The sequence below is a fragment of the Chinchilla lanigera genome, unplaced genomic scaffold (genome assembly GCF_000276665.1).
Source record: "Chinchilla lanigera isolate Chin_1 unplaced genomic scaffold, ChiLan1.0 scaffold00043, whole genome shotgun sequence".
Lineage (NCBI taxonomy): Eukaryota > Metazoa > Chordata > Mammalia > Rodentia > Chinchillidae > Chinchilla > Chinchilla lanigera.
In genome coordinates, this window is record NW_004955444.1 from 12,589,464 (window position 1) to 12,608,141 (window position 18,678).

Genomic DNA, 18,678 nt, shown 5'->3' on the forward strand with positions numbered 1-18,678 from the left:
CGGGGCGAGGGAGGCGGCGGGAGCGTGGGCAGAAGGCGCGCCGCCTGAGGCCGGAGGAGCCGCCCGCGTCCCCGCCCGGCCCGCGCCTATGCGGCACTTGAAGGATGGCGAAGAGGTCGCGCAGGTGGGTGGCATCCCTTCGGCCCGGGCCTGTCCGCGCTGTCCCGGCTCCGATTCTCCTTCCCCGCGGCCCCCGGGGCCGCCCCGGCCGGGGCAGAGGTCCCCCGTGTCCGCGCCGCCTGGCCCCGGGGCCGGGGCTCCGCCGCGACGGGCGAGAGGCGGGGGCCGGGCGGGGACGCGGGAAGGGCAGCCGGGGCTCGGGTGGGTGCTTCGCGTCGATCCTGCCCCCGCGAACCCGCACACTGCTAAGTCGCGCCCGGCTGCTGCTTGCCAGATGAGTCTTTGCGCTGCTAGGGACGACGCCACTCAGGTAAAAGTGCTTGCGTCCTCCCCGGATGACTTGAAAAATGGGACTTTCTCTTGTGAACTAACTGCCGGTCAGAACTGGAGCTCCGGGACAAACGTGGGCGGGCACCCCTCTGCAGACCCTCCCTGTCTTCACAAGTTACGGAAAGTCTAGGGGACTAGAGCAGAGAGGACCTCTTTCATTCTTTTGCAGTTCCCATGCCCGTGTCCTCAGCTTTATGTGTGTGGTCTTCGCGTCTTCTGGTGGGAAGCTGTCACATTGTTACTACCAGTAGACTGATTTTAAAAATGAAACAATGTGTTTTATTTACTGAACATTTTGAATGTACCTAAGTGTTGCACAGAGGTGGGACACATTTTTGTTGGGAAATACACCAGGACGAATCTATGCATTTAATTTTTGTGTATGTCACTGCAGTAGCTACTGTTAAATTATGTGGAGTACTCAGGTGACAAGAATCTATGCTCTGTTTTAACTTTCAGTATTAAAAAACATTAAACGATGTTTGGCAGAATTTCCAAATATTTTTATTTATGTAGACCATAGCTTCATTTATTGTAGGTTTTGATTAAAAATTCAGTGAACTACGTACAGTATTCTTTGCTCTGTGCTTCTGTAGTGTGTAAGATGGTTCTGCAGAAAAAATAGTTATAGTTATTTATAGCAACCAGTGTATGACAGACACTTGAACAAATGTACACACACATACACACACAAACCCACTCCTGTTGCATGTACAATATGATTTTCAAACTTGGCAGTACTGACATTTTGGATAAAATTTTTTTTTTTTTTTTTTGTAGTGGGAAGTTGTTTAGTAGCATCCTTGGCTCAGTAGAAGACCGCAACACCCTACTTCTGACAGTCATGACAATCAAAATTTCTCTAGATGCTAAATGTCTTTGGGGTAGGGGGCGGGCAGAATCACCCAGATAACTGCTTGTCTAGAAACTCAAGGACCAAGTTAATCTCTCCAACTCCAGAAACGATACAAATTAAAATTTCCTGTAATTATAATTGCTGAAGCACTGGTGTAGGCCTTTTGAATTTTTAGGTAAAAAAAATTTAAAAATAACATTATGCAAAGTGGCAAGTGAATCAAGTCAACAGAATTTGGTTTATATTTAATTTGTGGCATTAGGTATTTAGATATTAACCTTATTTGAAACAGTTTCTTGGCTAATTCTGTCATCAGGTATTAAAATTATAGACACTGATATATAAATATCATAACCCTCGTGTCCCCAGTTGGTTTTCTTTTCACTACATGCTGTATATGTTTCACAATAGTAGACTGTTATCCCTGTATAAATTATCTTCTTTTATTGACAATACTTTGAACTTGTTAAACTTTAATTGTATTGTTGAATTTTACTCCTTGACAGTAGTATGAGTTAATTGAAACATTATAGAATGAGGTGGAAAAGTCATAAAGACTGGAATAATGAAGTGTGGTGGAGTGAAGCTACACTCCCTCTGGGAATAAGCAAGTAGAGGATGTGGTGAGAAATTATCATCTCTGAATGGTGTATTTCTTAGGGCCTTCATACTTGAGTGAGTTGCATGCTCTGAATTATATTTCTTGTATATGTAAATATGACTTACACATCTTAATGAACATACTTCAGTTGTTTCACATTTGAGGTAACATTTCTACCCTTCAGTGTTTTTTTTTTTTTCAGATCACACAGAAAAAGTGTATTACAGGATCTACACCTATACTCTTATGCAAAACTTTTATACAGCAAAATATAATTTTTCATTCAAACTCTTAAATGGTTGTATACTGGAAATCTTGAAGTACACCTTGAAATGACTCAGTTATTTCTTTACTATAAGCTAGGTTCATATATATGAATTTTTTTAGCCAAAAGACAAAATACTTTGCCCAGTGAATATACTGTTTCTCCTTCAACACATTTCATGTTCATTATCTATCATTGAGATTTACATAAAGGAAGGGGCTCCTTTAGCATTGTGACTTAAAATAGTTGTAGATCACTTTCAGAGTTTTAATGACATAGTTTACAGGCAATACTAAAATTGGGATTCTCTTATTTACATGTATTTGATTTTAAGCATATTCCATTTGAAGTATAAATCATCTTAGTTTTTAAAGGCTAGTTCTACCCTTAAACATAAACTTAAAAAAAACTGCTTAGAAACTATAAAGACTGTTACCAGTAAGAAGATCAAGGTATTTACATAAGATGACCAAACACTAAACAAACAAAAAAAATCAGCTTTTACATTAGAAAATTGAAGTGGGGTGTGTGTGTATATGTGTGTATGTAGCACTTTTACTCTGTTATTTCTGGCCAAATGGCTAGAAGTGAAAGTATACTGGAATATGAGAGGACTTTCTAATTAGCTCTGTCATTAGCTAGCAATATTGTTTTGGGAAAGCATATAAACTGCCTAAACTTTATGAGTGAATGTAGGGGTTTGACTTTTATGTTATGTTAATAGAGAGGTTTGAATTTTATGTATGTTCTGTATGAATTTTATGTTATGCCTTTAGTTTTACTGTATGTCCTTTTTTGAGGAACTTTTATAATCTTTTCCTCATTTAAAAATACACACACTCTAAAGGAAATGTTCTCACTTTGCTTTTGTTTATGCATGGCTGGGGAGAACTCTCTTCAGTGTTTCGGTATTGCTATCAATAATGGCCAAAAATTATGTGAAATCAAATGTATTTTACTGTAATGGTACTACTTTGCACAGTCCAGATTTGTAAAAAAAAATATTCATGTATGCAGTACATGATGTTAACCACTAGGTGGCCTGATTTCACTTTATTGAATCAACCTGATAAATTTTCGTGTCTTGCCCTGCAGATGGACCTAAGAAACTTAAGTGAGTTACCCTCTTTTCAGAAAATATAAAAAGGTATATTTTTTGATTATGATAGAAATTTCAAACTTGTGGTTTGTGATTAAAGATGCGATTAAGTTGAAACAGTTTTAGTGGAACAATCTCTATAGAGCTGATGTTTCCCTGATTTCAAGCAACTAGTTGCTTTTCCAATAAAAATACATTTCAAAATATTTTCAAATTCTTCTCTTGGTTATCCCATCTTACTGTTTTTAGGTGGTATAATTGTTACCCTTTTAAAGTGAGCTTTTCCTAAGTGTTTTATCTTAATATCTGCAAGTATGGATAGTTTTCTATATTTTCCACATGTAAATTCTTAACTATCACATCCTGTTAACTTATACCCTGGTGTAAAGTTGTCTGTAACTGTTCTCTTCACCTATGAGTTGTAGAACTTTTTGTGCTTCCTTTGCTGTCTCATAATACCCTGATCACCTTGTTCATTCATGTTTGACAAAACTGTTTCCATTTGACTATAATAGTTTAGTTATGTATTAGACATTTACAGAGTAAATATTTCCTTTGACTTGGAAAATGAGAGAACAATTTTCAGAAGCAAAACTTGGGCTAGAAAGTCAAAGATCAAATTCTTCTGTTTTTGCTTTGTGAATGAAGAAATAATTTCACCTTGTTTTGCTCTCTTCCAGGGTATTCACAGTAGACTACAAATGGTTTATTTAAGTACATAGTAGGAAGCTTGGCTTTATTGAATTGTTGCATGTTATAGCACTGTTTACTACAGGATAGAAATGCCAAAAGATGGTCTAAAAAGTAGAAAAGCAGAGCAAATCTATTGGGTGATGGGACTTTTCATTGTTAAATAAGTGGAATATTGGTGAGATTACTTGTGGAGATTTATCTCTTTGCTTTTTTCTTGGTAAATTATTGGCATTCTTATAGGCCACCTTCCTGTTATAGCTAGTAATATTAATACATTCCTAGGATCTTTTTTTCTGTTACTCTTACTTGAAAGTTATATAATTCTTTCAATAGTCACTTAAATATATATAGAAATAACTTGGGGTAGGGGCTGGGGATTTAGCTCAGCGACAAAGTGCCTGCCTGGCAAGCGCAAGGTCATGAGTTCGGTTCCCGGTACCAGAGAAAAAAAAAAAAAAAAAAAAAAAAAAAAAAAAAAAAAGAAAAAAAAAGAAATAACTTGGGGTAAAGGTATAGCTAAAAAATGAGCCCTTGCCTATCATGCCCAAAGCCCTGGGTTCAGTACCTAGCTGTGGGGGGGGGCGGGAACTAGATGCTCAGACTAAGTAGATTAGTTAGATGCTAGGAAAGTCCCAGTGGTAGAGATGATTCTAAGAATTCTACTTTAATGCTCCCTCATATTTACCCACTCAAAAAGCAAAGCTTCCTGAATACTGTCTGAAACCGATGCCCATGCTGAAAGCAAAGCAGAGTAAAACCTCATGTAGAAATGGAAAATAAGGGGCTAGAGTTTTAAAGTTAAATAAGTTTTTAGGAAATTACTCCTTGGTAACTAGTCTTTTTGAATAAAGTAAATTTTGAACTCATCCTTAAAATAGTTCAATAAGAACCTTAAGGTGGATTTTGTACAGATTAGATATAATGTTGATATTTTTGTAAATACTCAAGATTTATATGGGTGGATTCTCAAGTTAAAGATTATTTTGGTTCAGAAATAACCCATTTTTAGAAAAAGCAATCTCAGATGTGCTGTTGTGGAAGCTCTTGGGATGTGAAGGGAGCAAAGAAGAGGAAAACTTGTGGAAAGCCCACCTGCGGGTTACTGGGAGTGTCAGGAAATCATTTTGTCGCTGGGAGCACTTCGAGGAAAGGTTAGGCAGTACTAGACACTCATCGAACACCTTCTGTACTCAGTTTTGAAAAACGTTTCAGCAGGTTCTGCTTTTTAAAATTCTACCACTTGGAGGTGCATTTGGATTCTGAAAGTACTTTTTAACAAACAGAAATGCCTTCAACATCCTCCTTGAGCTATTTTCATTTGTTTAATAAACCAAATCTTTCTTGTATCTACTTTGAGATCACATTTGTCTTGAGAAAGGTGGAAGTGGTAGGTGAGTTGGAAGTGAAGTAATCTTGGAGGATAGCTTAGTGGAGGGATGTAGAAGGATAAAGAAGATCTTTATTAATTCTACAAACATTCGAGTGCTTGGACCTGAGAGGTAAATATGATAGGCAGTCTCTGCGCTCTTCAGGCTTACTGTTTGGGTGGGAAAGTTGATACTTTATTTGATTTAGTAACTGAGAAATTTATGAAATTATTGCACTCTGAAGCATCACCAATTTAACCATTTACTCTTGGCTGATTGGATTATATTTCTGGTAGCTGAAGATGATTGCCAGTAACAGATATTTAATTAAAACTGGCTTTGGTTTTGGTATTGTTTAATGGAAAAGCATATATAAGTAGGACTGACAGATTCTTGTTACAAATGCAAGAGACCACTGGAAAATTAAAGTGCATTCAACTATGGAAGTAGATGAATAGAAGAGAATAGGGGATCTTGTTATTTTGCCTGTTTAGATAGGAAAAATTTTCATTCTATGGAATTGACAACTCAGTCAATTAGAAGTTCTTGCAAAGGATGGACTTCATTTTTCAATTTTGTAAGATTGAGTTAATAGATATTAGGAACCATTTATATGTTCTTAATTTCACTAGGGATAGACAAATTTTCACACTTTGCTCTTTGAAATCAGAATGGATTTTAAAGAAAGAGTTAAATCTAGAAAGACAAGATGATTTTGACTTCTGCTATGGCGATCAGATTATGCACATTAATATTGAGCCACATTTCTACTTAGTGTTTATATGAGGTATAAAATAGGTTTTCTCACTTAATTTTATCCTTAGTCCAGTACCGTAAGGTAGATGGCATTACACTCATTTTTACAAACAAGTGAACTAAAGCCCTGAGAGGGTAATAGGTACAAGATTACAAAGTAAGTGGTTAAGTTAGAACTAAAGGGTTCTGGTTTCAAAATGTAGTTTAGGTTCCAACTTCCTAGTACTCTTCTCTATTTTTCTAGTGTGTTATAGTGTGGTTAAATGGTGGACTTTAGAGATCAACCATGATAAATTTGGTGTGACTTTGGTTAAGAAGTTACTTGTAATCTCAGCACTTTTGGAGGCTGAGACAAGAGGATCACAAGTTCAGTTTACATCTGGACAATTTAGTAGCAAGACCAAGTTTCAGAATAAAGTGGGGGATGGGCTGGGAATGTAGCTCAGTGGTAGAGCACCCTAAGATTTGATCCTCAGTATCACACACAAAAGCAAAACAAAACAAAGGAGTTATACTTTTCTAAATCAAGATTTTCTACTCTGTGAAGTAACAATAATAGTATTATTTTCTCTCTTCTGGTTGTTGAGAGAAAAATTTCTTAAGACTACTACAGTATATGGTACTTAGAAAGTTTTAAGTAAATGTTAGTTCGCATTATTTTCAGATGCCCAGTTCTCTGGCTAATAGAATCCTCAAATTCAGTTTATCCTGGAGACTTATCTTTTCCTGTGCTTCTTTCTTTAAAATAGTCTTTATTTTTTGCTCTGTAAAAGCTCACATTTTGACTTTTACTCCTTCACTATATTTACTTTCCTTGGGTCATCTGACCACAACTATTCTTTGTACGAGTATGCGCGCAAATGCCAAAACTGGATCTACTCTAAACCTATGTCTGAATAGCATATCCATATACCCAGTTGCCCTCTGGACCTGTTCTGCCCAATAGGATAGCTGCAGCACTTAAAATGGGAATAGTCTGAATTGTGATGTACTATGACTACAAAATACATAACAGATATTGAAGACTTTACTAAGCAAAACGAGTATAAAATATTTCATTTATAATTTTTATGTTTACATTTTGAAATTATATTTTAGATATATTGGGTTAAATAATATTTATTAAAGTTAACTTTAGTAAGGCCAGGGAAATAGCTCAGTGGTCACAAGTGCCTACCTGGCAAGCGCAAGATCCTGAGTTCGATTCCCCGTACCAAAAAAAAAACAAAATTAACTTTAGTAGTTTCTTTTTAAAAATGTGGCCACTAGAAAACTACATGATGTGGCTTGCATTTTATATTTTTTGAACAGTTCTGCTCTGGGCATTTTTACCTGTGTATTTTTCAAGTACCTTGAAAACATGTAGTCCAAAACTATTCTGCCTTTCCTTCTCCCTTCCAGAGTTCTGCCTGTCCTGTGTCTGTCCTTTCCCTAGTGAATAACATTGGTTGTATTCCCAAAGCCAGAAAGTTTGGAGTCATCTTTGATTCTTCATACCCTGTCAGCTGCAAAATTCTTGCTGCTACTTTTTAAATATTTCTTAGTTTCATATACTTCTTCCCGTTTACTTTTATCACCGTGGTTGGTCCATTCTTTCATGGGCTCTGGACTTTCGTCTTGTGATAGTTATTTCCCTTCTACTCTGAGATGTTAAAAAGAATTATTTCCTCTTATAGTACTATTATGGTTTCATTTTAAAAATACAAATACTTATTTCATCTGAATTTGAAGTAGAACTCTTAGTTTAGTTTTTAAGAATGCTTATCCAATATCTTGCACCATTTCTTGAAAGAAAAGTCTGTCTTGGTACCACTGATTTAAAATGTTACAATTTACCAAATTCGTGGGTTTTTTTTCCTGAATGTTTTATCTTGTTCCATTTCTTTATATGTCTGTTCATATGCCGGTACTATTCTGGTTTATTTCTGTATAGTATATTTGGATAATAGGTAATGGTAATTCTGCCACTATTATTTTTAGATTTTTTTCTGGCTGTTACTCTGGATATTATTACTTTTTAAATTCTTTTGTTTGTGAATGATGAAATCAGCTTAAGCAATTCTTTTTCAAAATCTGTTGGTGTTTTCATTCATTTAGTATGAATTAATGGACATCTCTGGAATATTGTTTTCTTATCCAAGAATGAGGTCTAAATATTTTTGCATTTATTCAAGTTTTTGGTGTTTCATCATTTACCTATACCTTGACTTTGAATGTTACAATTATTCCTGGGTAATTAACCCTTTTTGTTGTTGACACTGTCAACGGATTAACAGGTTGTAGGGTTTTTTTGTGTGGTTTGTTTTTTACCATTCCTTTTTGTTGAGCCCTAATAATTTCTTGCTTGAGTTATTATAAAGATTACTAATTGGCTTTCCTTCTCTTTCATCACACTGTTGCTATTGATTTTTCTTAAAGCACAAGATATTTATCATTTGCTTCTTTAATTAAAGTCCTTTCGCTTCTAGAGTAAAGGTCAAATGAAGAATAAATGTCAAGACTCTGTAGAAAGACTTACAAGGTTGTGATTTGGCTGTTAATGGCACATCTGGCCTAATTTTTTAAAATGCTAGTGTAACTATAGCTCTTCCCCATTGTAGGACTTTTTTGTTGTTGTTGTTGTGTTTTTATTTTTGTTTTTTGAGGCAGGGCCTTGCTATGTAGTTCAGCCTGGCCTCAACTTCATGGCAATCCTCCTGCCTCAGGCTCCTGAGTACTGGGATTACAGGGGTGAGCCACCATGCTTGGCAATGATTTAGTTTTAATATTCCAAATATAAGGTATATATGTTAGGAATATACCTTCCTTAGATATATATGTTCAGTCTGGGTGGCTTCAGTCATACTTGGCACACACAAATTTAATTCACTAATTTGAATACAATTATTGATTGACAAGTTATTATTTTTTTGTAGTGAGGATGAGGATGAGGATCTTCAGTATGCTGATCATGATTATGAAGTACCACAACAAAAAGGACTGAAAAAACTCTGGAACAGAGTGAAATGGACAAGAGATGAGGTAGTTATCTGGGAAGGTTTATGAATTTCGTACTTGTATTTATCAATTTATACTGTTATAGTTATGAAAGGTAATTCAAAACAAAATGTGCAGAAAAGTTATCCATCAACTAACTTGTACATTCTTTTTCTTTGATCAGAGACTTGAATAACTACTTGGTATTGTGCCTGACAGAACAGTGTAGTACATGAAGAAGTTTGTATAGTAGTGGTGTTAGTTTTAAAAATGGCCACTAGATACGACTTTACAGAACTAGAGAGCTGTATTCAGGGATGGAGCAAAAGGGTGATGGAAAGCTTTTTAATTTTTATACCTGTTTTATAGGATGATAAGTTAAAGAAGTTGGTTGAACAACATGGAACTGATGATTGGACTCTAATTGCTAGTCATCTTCAAGTAAGTAAAATGTTAAATTATATTTCTAGCATGGCTAATAGGACATTTGTTTAAATTTAATTTTTAAGAGTGTAGCTTCATTCATTCGGAGAGGAAGTCTTAGTGTGTTGCCTAGGCTGCCCTGATCTTTTTGCCTCTGCCTTCCCCCTCACCACCCCTAGAGGCTGGGATTACAGGTGCTTCACCACTGTGCCTGACTCTGTACATATTTTAGATTTAGATTTCCTTCTAAAAACATCCCTGTTTTTGGTCCACTTGTAGTTGGTCGCTAATGGTTTAGAAAGTCTGATTTTCTGGTACAAGGTGAGCATCTCTAATACAAAAATCTGAAATCTGAAGTGCTTCAAAATCCAAAGCTTCAGAATTCTGATAAAACTCCACAAGTGGAAAATTCTACACCTGAACTCAGGTAGTAGGTCATAGTAAAAAGTCGGTGCACTAAAAATATTGTATAAAATTATCTTCAGGTTGTGTGTAGGAGGTGTAGTATAAGAAACATAAGTAAATTTTGTGTTTAAGTTTGGATCCCATCCCCAAAGTATCTTATTACAGATATGCAAATATTTTAAAACCCATACATATCTGAAATCTGAAACACTTTTGGTTATAAGCATTTTAGATAAGGGATCCTAAAAAAAAAAAAAAAAAAGAGATATTCATCCTATAAAGCCCTTACCCGGAGGCCTCAAGAGATTAACAATATAAAACAAAAATGGCATTAAGTTTGGATAGGGCTTTATAAATATTTGTGATACACATTAAAACATTTTGAGAGAATGTAAATATTGAAATATTTTGATAGCTAACCAGTAAAATCAGGGAAAACTGCTTTAAACATTTAGTATCTAATTCTTACGTTTTAAAGTGTTAACTGATTTTTAAAAATTTACACTTACTGTTCATTATACTAATTCACATACTATTCATTTGTATATAATTTTATAATCACATTTTATTATGCGTATATTCTTGTTTTTAATGTGCTGTGAATAGACAAAACACTCATATGTGAATTTTGAGATTAATTACTTTGGATTGAAAAACCATGCTACCTGTGTTCTCTCTATAGTGTCATAGTGTCTCTCAACAGAACCTGAAAGTAGAGGCTAAACAATAAGGAGATAAATTTTGGAGTTAATTTGAATTATATTCAAATATCAGCTCTCCTAGCTTAGAAAAATTACTTAACCTCTTTGTCCTTCAACTTCCTTACAATATGTATATGATAGTATTTGTTTCCATAGTATTGTTATGAGAATTAGAAATAATACATAAGATGTTTATATAACATCTTCAAATCCTTTCAGAACCGTTCTGATTTTCAGTGCCAACATCGATGGCAGAAAGTTTTAAATCCAGAATTGATAAAGGGTCCTTGGACTAAAGAAGAGGATCAAAGGGTAATATGTTCATGTTCTTTATGGTCACTGCGTAGGTGTATTAGCTTTTTTCTTACTAATACTTTGTTTTAACACAAACTTCAATCACTTGATTGTTCTTAAACCTAATTTTGTTCTCTAGAGGCTATTTACATGACTGAATGTTGATCTTGAAATGTAGTTTTTCTGAAATGAGTCAAACCAAGTATAAAATACAATCTATTTTACAGTGATTTGCAGAAGGAAAAATGCTTGCTATAAAGCATTGGTTTAATTATAACCAATTTGATTTAACTATATTAGGGTATAGTTTCCTATCAAAAACTGCATTAATAGTGCTTGTTTTGGCAGCACATATACCACAATTTCCGTTAATATATTAAACATTTTAATTTTATTTTTACATTTGATAATTTTATATGTAAGAAGTCATTCTTAAAGTTATTTTGATAGATTCAGTATGATCTGATTTAGTTGGTGGCTGATAGTTTTAAAGTATATAATCTCATTAAAAGTACATTTAATCTTGAAATTTTATTTTTAAACATAGTAAATATATACATATAGTAAAAATATCGATGTATATTAAATTTAAATATTCCATCAATACAAAATGTTTACAATGTGATATTGCCTCATGTGACAGGCAAACTAACAGTGAACTAAGGTGAGCTACGAATAAATATCTTGCAATTTTAAGTAAAATAAACATTTAAACTGGGAAAAAGAATGTGTTTTTTCAGTATGAGAAAAGAGGGAATAAAAAGCCAATTATTGTGGATTCCTTCTGCTTCCGGATAGATTTGTTTAGCTTTCTGCTGAAGCTGGTTTTTTTTTTTTTCTTTGTAAAATATAAGAATAGAATGTGAAGATTTTTACTACCATTTCATAGTATTTTCTGTGGAAACATTTTCACTTCCAAGTCACTGTAGCCCTTTGGGTTGCAGATAATGGGGAGTCAGTTTTTGACTGGTCACATGCTGAAGGATTGTTTATTGGTAAAATTGATTTTTGAACAGTGTATGCAGTTGGGGCTTAAATTTAATGTATTTATTTAAATTGACATCTGAATTTTTTGTTTTTGTTTTGCCCTTGCTGGGGATTCAGGCCAGGGACTCACACATGTTAGGCAAGTGCTTTAACGGGTGATATTTCTAGCCCCAGCATTCTTGAGTTATGTTTCAAACAAGGTAATAACTTTTTAAACTTTTGTTTTGCTTCTTAGGTTATTGAGTTAGTTCAAAAATATGGACCAAAAAGGTGGTCTTTAATTGCAAAACATTTAAAAGGAAGAATAGGCAAGCAGTGTAGAGAAAGATGGCACAATCATCTGAATCCTGAAGTAAAGAAATCTTCTTGGACAGAAGAAGAAGACAGAATCATCTATGAAGCACATAAGCGGTTGGGAAATCGTTGGGCAGAAATTGCCAAACTACTTCCTGGAAGGTGCTTATATAAATGTATATACACTTTTTGTATTTAATCATGATCCTTATTACCTTACTATTAAATATTTTGTAAGCAGCCCATACCTTTTATTTATAATTAAAATTTAGACTGCATAATACAAGCATCTGTTTGGAACATCTGTAATAAATTTGGTGGTAAGAAATATAATTACTTTTTAAATAAAGTATAGCAATAATTTGTGCAATACAATGATTATAAAATGTTTAGATTATATAAACATTTAATATGCTCCCCAAAGTATGTTTATATATCATTGCCAGTTAGTAGATCCTTTTTGTGCAAATGGAATCTGAATCAGAGTTTTCTTTCTTTAGGATTACTGTGCATAAAGCCAGAGAATTACAAGTAGGTTGGTTGAAATAAAGTGGGCTGAGAATACCTATCTTGCAATTTTAAGTAAAACAAATTATACATAAATATAAATATACTTTAAGTAAAATAAATACAAATTATACAAATATTTTGGGAACACACTCATTAAAATATTTCCCTCTAATGTATTTTTTTCGTTAAGAAACACAGTATTCCCATCCCACACTGCTATGAAAGTATGTTAGAAAAATTTAATGCTTAGCTGTAGTATGGTTTAAAGTCATGGGAGTGTTGTATATTTTCATGTAACTAAAACTGCATTTCCCTCAGAGGCAGTAATGTCCTAAGTATCCTCTACACTGCACTGGTTCATGTGTTTCCTGATAATCTAGCACAGTTGACCAACCCTGGGAATTTTGTACCTCACTCAGAAGATAACGCACTTAGTTTTTATTCTGTTTATCTCTATATAGTAATTTATAGTATATAAAATGCTTGTACATATTTTTGTGTGGTCCTAGGGATTCAACCTTTGCACTGAGCTATATCTGCAGCCAAACCCCGATCTTCATTTTGAGACAGGATCTGACTATGTAGTTCAGGCTGGCCTTGAACTCTTTGTAGACAAGATTGGCCTTGAACTTGTGACAATTCTCCTGCCTCAGTTTCACAAGTGCTAGGATTACAGATGTGTACCACCATGCCAAGCTACAGCCCTTTTTTTTATATTTTATTTTGAGACAAGGTCTCAGCTATGTCACTAAGCTGCCAGGGCTGGGCTTGAACTTGCAGTCTTTCTGCCTCACCCTCTCAGAGTGCTGGGTTTCTATGCATTTGCCACACATCCAGCTACATGCCTCTTTATATACTTCGGGAATATGCAGAGCAAACGTTACTGTTTTCTGTAGATGAGGAAATTAAGGTACGGTGTTAAATTTTTAAAAACACCAGACTAGGAACTTCTGGTGTTTTTGCTTGTTTATATATCTTCTTACTTTCCCGAGAACTGAGCTTTGTAAATCAACATAAAGTAGGTTTTCAGTATATTTTATGTAGGATGGGTTTTAAACTACAAATAGCTATACACTAAAGATTTACATTTTCATAAAGGAAACCTTAGATAAAAAAAGAAGGGATTGTTCCAAGAAATGAAAACAGAACGTTGGGCTTCTGTCACTGGTTCCCTTCTCGTGGTCACAGGTTTGTGCCTAGCTTGAGGCCTTTGCCCTGCCCCTGCCGTGTGTTTGGGGTGCTCTGTTTTCCTGTCCCTGTTCGGGTGGGTCATTCTTGTTGGTTAGGTCTCACTTCACTGTCCTCTCACGGAGGGCTTCCTGACTGTCCAACCAGAATTACCCTAGTTACCCACTTGTCTCACTCTGCTTTAATTGTCTGGATTACACTAGTTTTTTTATGTTTCTTTCACTGTTGTTTTGTTGTTCCTTACCTGCGGCCAGACCTACAGACTGAGCACCAGCAGAATAGGGACCTTCTTCATTTTAGTCCCTATAGCGTCTGTGGTTCTTACAGCACTAAGCCTGACTTACGATTTATCTTCAGAGTTTTTAAAGTACCCGATTTCATCAGTTGTAAACTTTTTCAGCTGGGGATGTAGCTCAGGTTCTGAGTTCAATTCCCGGCACCTCCCTTACCCAAATTTTGGTTTTCAGCACTTTGTACAAGTTACATAATATTGAAATGTGTGGATTCCTCTTTTCCTTTTTAAATTATATACTTTCATTTCTTAGGACTGATAATTCCATTAAAAACCATTGGAATTCTACAATGCGAAGAAAAGTGGAACAGGAGGGCTACTTACAAGATGGGATAAAATCAGAACGATCTTCATCAAAACTTCAACACAAACCTTGTGCGACTATGGACCATTTGCAAACCCAGAATCAGTTTTACATACCTGTTCAGGCACATACTTTTAATACCTTCATTATTTTAAAAATCTCTTTAGTTGCTAGATGGGAAAATGGTTTCTTAATAAGACAATAAAACATTAAGGGAATGGGTAACAGACATTTACAAACTGAAAAAATGTGCTATGACTTCTACAAATATTTTGGGAACGCAGTCATTAAAATATCTCCTTTTAATGTACTTTTTACATTAAACACAGTATATGCATATGTCCTTATTGTTTTCATCTTCACTTATGATTCAGTTACTTGTCTGTGCTCCCACCTCTACTATAGTTTCCATTTTTAAAGTGTTCTGTATAACTATAGGGGTGTAGGAAGTGGATTAAAGGAGAGAATAGTGAAAAAATCATTCCAGCCATTATTTGGGGATGTAGGAAATGATTTGATTTGATGTCTTTCAGCTTTGCTTTCCCTCCTAATAGTTAATCACTTGGGTTATTTCAGTCTTTGTTTAGACAGTCAGTAGCGATTACAGAAGCTCAAAATGAGGCAAACTATTTTGATCTTTATACGGCGTTTTCCTGCCTGCAAGAAATTAGTTTAGAGTCTTCGTAATGTTTATTTTTCTTGGTACCTGTCTACTATGATGAGCAGTTCTTGATTCTTTTTATATAAAATTAAGTCAGGACTAAGTTGTGTCTACCAAAGATTAAATTGGGCTGGGTATTAAAACTCTGTGCTATCTATGCTTCAAGTTTGATTTTATTCTACATTTTATGGATGTTCATAAGTTTTTTGTATTTGTTGTTTTTATGACACAGGGTTTCACAGTGCAGTTCAGGTGGCCTTGAACTCACTTTGTGGCCCAGGCCGGCCTCAAATTCATGGCAATGCTCCTGCCTCAGCCTCCTGAGTGCTGGGACTACAGGCGTGCCCAACCACACCCAGCCAGAATGTCACCGTTTTTAAGTGGCTTTTTAAAAAGTATGTGAAAAACATGAACAGCTGGGTCTTGTGATGCATGCCTGTAATCCTAGCACTTGAGAGGCTGAGACAGAAGAATCACTGAATTTGTGGCCAGCCTTGGCTATATAAGCGAGTTCAAGGCCAGCGTGCACTATACAGTGAGACCCTATCTCAAAAAACCAAAAACAACAGCAACAACAAAAAGTGGTAGCCAGGTGTGGAGGCACACTACTGTAATCCCAGCACTTGGGAGGCTGAGGCAAGAGGATCATTGTGAGTTTGAGACGAGCTGGGACTACAAAGTGAGCTCAGGCCAGCCTGAACTACATAGTGACACCCTGTCTCCAAAAAAAAAAGTGACATTTGAATTTACATATAGGGAAGCATGAAGATAGCATAATTATCTGCTGATAGTTCAGATTTTATTGTCTGTTTCCTTACATTTTTTTTTTTAGAGTCCTATGTTTCAGCAGCAAACTGAAACATCTGCTTCTATTTTAGAAAGGTTGTCAATTAAATTTATTTTTTTAACCTACAGAAAAGTAATTTTAAAAATTACTTGGGGCCAAGGGAGCACCTAACAGTCTCAATCAAAATATGTTGGAAAGATGAGGATATTTCTTAAACTTTAAGAATTGTTTCCTTTGCAATAGTTTAAAAAGAGATTTATATATTCATAGTTCAATTAATTTAAACTACTAAAATAATTTTAGTTTTATCATAAAGTGTGACTTGAAGGATAAGTTAGATTGGTTTGAACTGCTATTACAATTTCTCATTAAAATTTGAGAGAGATAAATTTTAATTTATTTGAGTTACCAAGCTGAGTGATACTCATTGGGTACTGTAAAAGGTGCATCATATGTTAGAAGTGATATATAATGATTTTGCATTAGGTAATGATTTCTGTAGGCCGTTACAGAAGGTAGACAATTTCGTGTTTATTTGACTTACGGGTTTTTAAAACTACTTTTTCTTTTACCAGCGCTCGCTCACTTCACGTGCAGCTTCACAGTTCTTGTCGTGGTGGATGTTTTAGAAATGAAGCAGAAGCTAGTTAGTTTGTTGTCAGGATCTGTTAAATATATGTATCTAGTCTGGAGTGATTCTAATTGTTTTTTCCAAAATGAGTGGTAGAAAAAGTCCACATTGTCCTGTCTTACTCCGATTGTCATGGAGTGGTAGTAGGATTTGGAGATAGAAACTTGCTTTAGTCTCTGTCTTGTCATAGCTTCACAGGCATTAGTACTTTCCTGTGCCAGGTGGAACACAATTATGTTGTCTTCTGCAAGAGAGAACAGCCCTTACGTACCAGATTTTTAATATTTGGTGGAAATGTTGATAATAGATAGACTGGCTGACAAAACTAGGCTAAATAATTCTATTTCATTTAATAGAAGTTGAGGTTTTTCCTAAAAGTTGTGGCTTTCTCAATAAATGGTAGAAATAGTAGATAAGAAGTGATGAATTTTAAAAATTTCTAGAGATACTTTAAATTGTAATGGTGACATCACAAGTTTTTGTAACTTGCCTCAGATTTTTAAAATTTGGATGGTGTTAGTGTGTAATAGTAATGCTTTAATTACTGTCCCTTTTAGATTCCTGGTTATCAGTATGTATCACCTGAAGGCAATTGTGTAGAGCATATTCAGACTTCTGCCTTTATTCAGGTAACTTTTATTTGTAACATCAGACAAAAGGAATGCTTTCAAACATTTTTCAGAGTCAAGTAGTGCCCTTTTTTTCATGTACTAAGCAATATTGTTTTGTTTACTGTACTTTGAATATTGTAAATGGAAGGAAAAAATGAGTAAGTGGGTTTTGAAAATATAAACTGTGCAAATAAGAGGTAATTGACAACACCAGTTTGGTAATACTTTCCATTCTTCCGTCAAGCATTTGCTAAATTGAATAAAATGTGTGTATTACAATTCAGTAAAACTAAAATATTCCAGGACATAAATTTTTTAGCTGATATAGATGGTACAATATGTTTTTAATGCATTTAAATGTTGTTGCATCTTTTCTGCTAAATTGAAAATATTTTCTAGTACATCTTTAGATACCAGAGGAATTGTGATATATTGAATATTAAAATATAAGTAGTATTAAGCCTTATTAAGAAAAATATATTTTAGCTTGCATAGAAAATGAAAATTAGGGGCTAGGGATATAGCTCAGTGGCACAAGCACCTGCCTGGCAAGAGCAAGGTCCTGAGTTTGATTCCCAGTACCAAAAAACAAAACAAAACAAAACAAAAAAATAAAAATTAGAGCACTAATAATAATAAATCAATGCCTCAGAGATAATTTTTCTCTCTTATTTAACTTATTGTAGCCATCCTTTGTTGATGAAGATCCTGATAAAGAAAAGAAAATAAAGGAACTTGAGTTGCTTCTTATGTCAGCTGAGAATGAAGTTAGAAGAAAGCGACTTCCATCTGTAAGAAAAGATTGTGTAGAGTTTACTGATAGAATCCTTCTCATATATGCTTTTATACTTTCATCAGCTATAGAGCATATGGAGTATGACTTCACATTTTAATATGGAGTAAAAATAGGTTTTTTTTAAATTTGGAGGTTGCCTGATTTTGATATGCATTTCTTTTAGCATATTTTACAATGTTTTGTACTAGGATACTTCTGTTGTTTAGAGTACTTCCTGAGTCATAAATGTCAAGCAGATGTAAAGTCTTTGATATATATATATATATATGAAAATTATATGTGGTTTGGATTAGGTCTTGGTTTTATTTCAGGCATTCCACATAATGTTGGCATAATATAAAAACAAATCTTGAAAAATGAGGAATTTAATAGATAGAGAGATTATTTATTTACTTATTGTGGTACTGGAGATTGAACTGAGGGCCCTCCCACTGAGTTATATCCCCGATCCATTTCTTTTTTGAGACAGGGACTTGCTAAGTTGCCCAGGCTGGACTCAGACTTGAAATCCTCCTGCCTCAGCCTCCCAGAGTGCTAGAATTACTGGCACAGGTCACCACATCTGGCAGGAAGAGATTTATGAGCTCCAAGATTATTTTTATTCTCTTTTAAAATTTTTTTATTTACTATATTTAGAATATGAATTTAGTGAATTTGGAAAAAGTGATAACATCAAAAATATGTACAAAGGGAGTATTTAGATTTTTGTGCTCACTAAAGAAGTCCTTCAA

The 18,678-nt window shown here is 34.8% G+C and overlaps 1 protein-coding gene across 2 annotated transcripts in view; it reads left to right on the plus strand.

The window, feature by feature from the left end:
* Positions 1-18,678, plus strand: part of Mybl1 (v-myb avian myeloblastosis viral oncogene homolog-like 1) — a gene marked incomplete at its 5' end in the record, with an annotated part of 31,139 nt that continues 12,461 nt past the window's right edge. For both annotated transcript variants that reach the window (XM_005392148.2, XM_005392149.2), the window contains 8 exon segments: positions 1-124; positions 9,003-9,108; positions 9,433-9,504; positions 10,812-10,904; positions 12,109-12,329; positions 14,411-14,585; positions 17,098-17,169; positions 17,838-17,942. In XM_005392148.2, the coding sequence (XP_005392205.1) occupies positions 105-124; positions 9,003-9,108; positions 9,433-9,504; positions 10,812-10,904; positions 12,109-12,329; positions 14,411-14,585; positions 17,098-17,169; positions 17,838-17,942 (864 nt within the window).